Source organism: Carassius auratus, chromosome 32 (genome assembly GCF_003368295.1).
Source record: "Carassius auratus strain Wakin chromosome 32, ASM336829v1, whole genome shotgun sequence".
In the NCBI taxonomy this organism is placed as follows: Eukaryota; Metazoa; Chordata; class Actinopteri; order Cypriniformes; family Cyprinidae; genus Carassius; species Carassius auratus.
In genome coordinates this window covers 28,027,389-28,032,388 of record NC_039274.1, presented here as the reverse complement: position 1 = coordinate 28,032,388, position 5,000 = coordinate 28,027,389, and the positions used below count along the sequence as shown (strand labels likewise).

The window sequence follows — 5,000 nt, the reverse complement described above, 5'->3', positions numbered from 1 at the left end:
TTTCTATTAATATTTCTGGACAAGTTATTGAACTAGATACATTTAACGAACATATATACATTATATTATATAGACAGATATATACATTAACCTATTTTTTAATTAAATACATCTTTAATTGATTAATTTACTTTGTACTACTGTTTTATTCATATTTGTAATTAACTGCATATATTTTCACATTATCTGAAGAAAATGTGAGTGGTACTAGTTCATGCATCAGTGCTAGTGTGCTGCTAGTGCTAGTTTCTATGCAGTTGCTAGGGTGTTCTAAATGGTTGGACAAATATGGACTAACCCAACCATTGGGTTTAATTTTTACATTAAATTTTCAACCCAAAATTTGGTTAAGTCCAAATTTGACCCAAAGTTGGGTTAAAATAACCCAGCATTTTTATATCAAAATTGTTACCTTTTGACTTTTCCTCAAAATCAGACTTTACAACTTGGAAAAGAAGAAGTAAATAAACTCTCGACTGCAAGAATAAAGTCAGAGGTTTCCACAGAAAACCTCTTGCGTTAAATGAAATGTTTTTGTTTTCTTGAGTTGGAGTACCTGTTCTCTGTAGCTAAATCTCTGTGTTCTTGCGTCGCTTCAATTCAACAGTGCTGAAGTGTTTCTACTGAGATCTGTTTTGGGAAGAGTCTGCAGAGTCATGTGCTTTCTTTGAGCATGCAGTCATTACAATTAGCCGGGGTAATGCTGCTAAACGGCGCTGAAGGCTGGAGAGGGGAAGAGACTTGACCTTCATTTAAAAAGGTGTGGAACGCCAATTAACCGGAGCACCTGAGCTTTGAGGACGAGGGCACCTGCCTCCACTTTCCCACGATTTTGCCATGTATCACATTTGTCAGCCGTTTTGAAATGCAATTGATCATGTGCATATGCAAAAAAGTGTGTTCTGTTTTCTGTCCCTGTGATTAGAAACTTGTGTGTGTTTCAGGTTTTAGTGTATGAAATACGATGCATTTTTCCAATGCAACTTTTCCTGCTTTCCCTTCCCAGTGCGTTTTTCAGTTTCTGTGAGCCTTGCCCTCATTAGGAAGTGTTTAGAAACCTGCTGAAGTGAGAAATGGGCCCGCGAGAGCTCGTTGTCCTAATTAAACTTTGACAAGAAGAGTGACAAGAAGCAATGGAGGGGAAACAATGGCAACAGTGTCCAACTATGTGCCCGAAGCTGGGAAAGTCTTTGTCCCGCCGAACAAAAGCATTTGTTTTGCACGTATTCAACTCCACTCAACTTCACCAGGCCCAGGTGCAAAAACCAACGTGGTGATGAACATCAGAATGCATCTGTGATGCCCGGCCCGCCGTCGCTTCAAATCCATCGTCCCGCCAGAAGATCAAAGCCATGTAAATATTAATTCAGGCAATTAATTCACACTCATTACGTCCAGTGCCTGACATGAAGACACAGCCGGTCGTGTCTGGTTTCAGAGGCGAGTGTCTTAAACATTCCCAAACTTCCTAGCCACAGCTATTTTCCACGTTTGAGCTCCTGAAACTTCATCATGGAAACTGGAAATATCAGCATGTTTTGTGTTTGAAAGGACTGATGCACTGGCCGGTGGGACGGAGACTGTGTTTGTCATGGTAGGCGGAGTGCACACTTGCCCCAAGTGGGAGGACCTTTAAAAAAAGTTCTTATAAAGTGTGCTGGATGGAGTGAACAGGGATCTGTGATCTTCATCTCTATTGCACTTCACTCTAATGGCACAGAACGGGACTATAGAGAACGGGCTCCCTCGAAACTCATGCCCTCCGCCTCCGCCTCTGCCTCAGCCGGTGAAAATCCCTGAGATTAAACACACTAAGGTAAGAGCTAGATCAAGTGGACAGATCAACTACAAGAGCATGAGGAGTTTCAGTCTGAGTAGTGCTTTAGGCTTCATCAACGACATTTACAAGAAACTTTAGGCCATTGCTATTACAAATAAAGCATTTTAGAGACTGATGTCCTGAAGAACTTTTATAGTTCTTTAGAAAAGCTGTACTGGTGCATTAAAAAAAAGAGCCGAAACAAAACTGATACACTGATTTAAAGAACATAATTTGAGTACTGTACATTATCGATAGGAACCATATATATATATATATTATAAGAAGGTTATAATATTATAATTATTTCATGTTGTCATATTAGTAGGCAAGTTAATAAACAAGGTATTTACATTTTTTATTTAATTTGTAATCACTTGTGAATAAATATAAAAATAGTGACCTAGATATTTACAATCATTCACACTGTAAATATATTTGTATTCATATTTATGGACATTTATTTTCATTTATTATTTATTTTTTTGCTTTTTATTTATATTTGTGGTGTAGTCAATGAACTAGATTTTAACATTTATTAATAATTGTCAATTATTTTTAATCTTATTTGTGGGCAAGTTACTAGACATTGACATTTATCCATTTCTTTTATTCTGAAGTGGATCAGCCTTGACTGCTATGGGAAACCGGCTTCACTGTAGTCTAACTGTATTTGTTGCAGATTTTTATCAATAATGAATGGCACACATCAATCAAAGGAAAGAAGTTTACAACAATCAACCCCGCAACAGGTGTCAAAATCTGCGACGTCGAGGAAGCGGATAAAGTAAGAGGAATTTGACTCATCAGGTGTCTAATTAAAAATCAATAAACCATGTACAGTGAATTGGAAGAATGTCTGCCATTCATTTATGACTTTTGGTAATTCATGTAAATATATGAATTTGAATTAAATTAGATTTGTATTGTTAAGGCAAGTACAACCATTAATATGCACACAGACGGATTTAAGGATTTGTCAGGTATGTAAGAATGTGTATTTAGTAATGCATAAGCTACTTTTGATTGAGAGCTAATATAAGAATAAACGAGACCTAAATTTGTTAAGAATACACTACACTATTGTCTCTTAAACTGTGAATATGACGATATATAATTCGTAATTATTGCAGTTATTTTATGGATTTTGATCTGTTACATGATTATTTCTGCAAATAAGCATCTGCATGATTTCAGAATAATAAGCCTGCATATGGTTTTTGAAGTATATTATGATTTGTCAGCTGATTCAAGATGCATATGATCAGGTGATTTTGTTTTTAAATAATTAAATCATCAGCTATTTTCATTTTAAGGTTGCTGATAATAGCCTAATCGAGTGACCTTGCTTGTGTGGAGTGGAGTGTGAACTGTTTACTTGTGACTGTTCAGGCTGATGTGGATGAGGCGGTGAAAGCTGCCAGAGCGGCCGGGCAGAGAGGCTCGCAGTGGCGGCGGATGGACGCCTCGAGCCGGGGAAGGTTACTGCCACAGACTCGCGGATTCTGCTGGAGCGAGAGCGCGCGGTGCTCGCGGTGAGTCTGGCTAACTAACTAAGCAAGCGGATGTAGACTACGCGAAATTCGCGTCGCTACCATGCTTCCGTTTTGATGCTTGATTTTGCAAACTGGTATTTGTTAGTCATTATTATTTTAATGCATGATCATAATCAAAGACAACATTGCTTAGCCTACTGCCTTTTTTGATTCTTCTAGTTTTTTAAATATAGTGCCAATGAATCGGAAGTTTTTGTACATTCGAATAAAATGGCGAACCTTTGCATTGCAAAATAAAGCGGGATCCAACTCTTTACATCCGGCTGTATTTTCAATCCACAATGCATTATTTAAAGGCCAGATTTCTGTGCTGTTTTTGCATATTAGCATTTGAACAGTGAAAAAAGGGCTATTTTATAATACACAACAATACAACTAAAAAGAAAACACTAAATTAGGACACACACAAACACACACACAGATGTTCTTGCAAAATGAATAATGAGACAGTTTTAAACGATACAAGCATAACAAACGTGTCTTTATAGCCTATCAGGATTTATCTAGCATGCTCATGTCAAAATGTATAGATGGCTTCAGATCAGATCACTATGTTAAAATAAAGAGGCTTCATGGAAACTCCTCAGTCAGGATATATGAACCAATTGAGCGCAATCAAAATGCAACTTTTTTTCCCAATTGAAAGTGTTGCAGATTGTAAAATGAGCATATTGAATTTTGCACCAAAACCGTGGTCTGAAATTGCACACTTGCTGCTTCATAATAATGGCCGCGGTCTGTTTAATCACATCACACGCTTGCAGTGTCCATAAGCGGTCACGCCTGTCTGAATGCGTTCATCAAACTCTACTGCAGGTGTGAGCATGGACACGGTGGTCTGGTTTGAAGTCTTGTCAATTAAAACATCAAAACCCCAATCAAAGGTTAGGATTTAGATGCTTTTTTGAGAAAGCAACTTGTTTGCTTTCATGCTTTTTTGGAGCTGTCTCGGTACAGTATCACAAGTGCTTCAGTTTTACAAAATGAAAGCCTTGCTTGAGTTGGTTTTCACCCTGTTCTACTGCCAGATCATATTAGTTAGTTACCGCATTTGTGTGAATGAAATTGTACAGATGTGAGTGAAGTAATGTTTTTAGATCACTAATTGCAAACATGTCCTGTGATTCTGAAGTATAATTTCAACCCAGAGCACTTGCATAGGGAAATAAAGAACAGATTTCGAGATCGGTTAAAGTGACCTCTTTCTTATACTGCTCTGCCTTGTTGATTAAGCCATTTATTTATGGTGCCTTTTTCAGTCATGCATTGAACAAAAGGGATGGATCAAAAGTAATGCATGCGTTTTTCACAATTACACTCATGCAGTTTTCGATGTTTCCCACAAATAGATTTAAGTACAGAAATGCAAAACACACCCAGCCATCTAGTGTGATTAATTTTGTGAGGCTGTCAGTAGCTTGAGATGTCAGATTGATCATTCTTTAGAACTGTAATCTTATTTTAAGTAATCTTGAACATTATTTGTTGTTTTGTGCACAGTAATCGATCTGTTCCAGTGCTGATGGGCAGCGTCCCATATTTCGGCTCTCATGAGTGTAAACTCTGCCAATGACTTCAGCCGCGGTCTTATCCACATACTTTTTCTTCACGTTGACACTGTTTTT

General features: G+C 37.6%; 1 protein-coding gene across 1 annotated transcript; it reads left to right on the top strand.

Moving 5' to 3' along the window:
• The first annotated feature begins 1,594 nt into the window (after nt 1-1,594).
• Nucleotides 1,595-4,948, top strand: LOC113052432 (aldehyde dehydrogenase family 1 member A3-like). Its single transcript, XM_026216873.1, has 4 exons — nt 1,595-1,816; nt 2,502-2,606; nt 3,212-3,354; nt 4,876-4,948. Exons 1-4 carry the CDS (start codon nt 1,712-1,714, stop codon nt 4,946-4,948), a joined length of 426 nt encoding a protein of 141 aa, XP_026072658.1. The 5' UTR covers nt 1,595-1,711.
• Nucleotides 4,949-5,000: the final 52 nt, after the last annotated feature.

What these genes read in the sequence shown, in the direction of transcription:
- LOC113052432 (XM_026216873.1), top strand. Translation starts at nt 1,712, where the DNA reads ATGGCACAGAACGGGACTATAGAGAACGGGCTCCCTCGAAACTCATGC. An exon ending in CTGAGATTAAACACACTAAG is followed by an intron (nt 1,817 to 2,501) that starts GTAAGAGCTAGA and finishes TATTTGTTGCAG; the next exon opens with ATTTTTATCAATAATGAATG. An exon ending in ACGTCGAGGAAGCGGATAAA is followed by an intron (nt 2,607 to 3,211) that starts GTAAGAGGAATT and finishes GTGACTGTTCAG; the next exon opens with GCTGATGTGGATGAGGCGGT.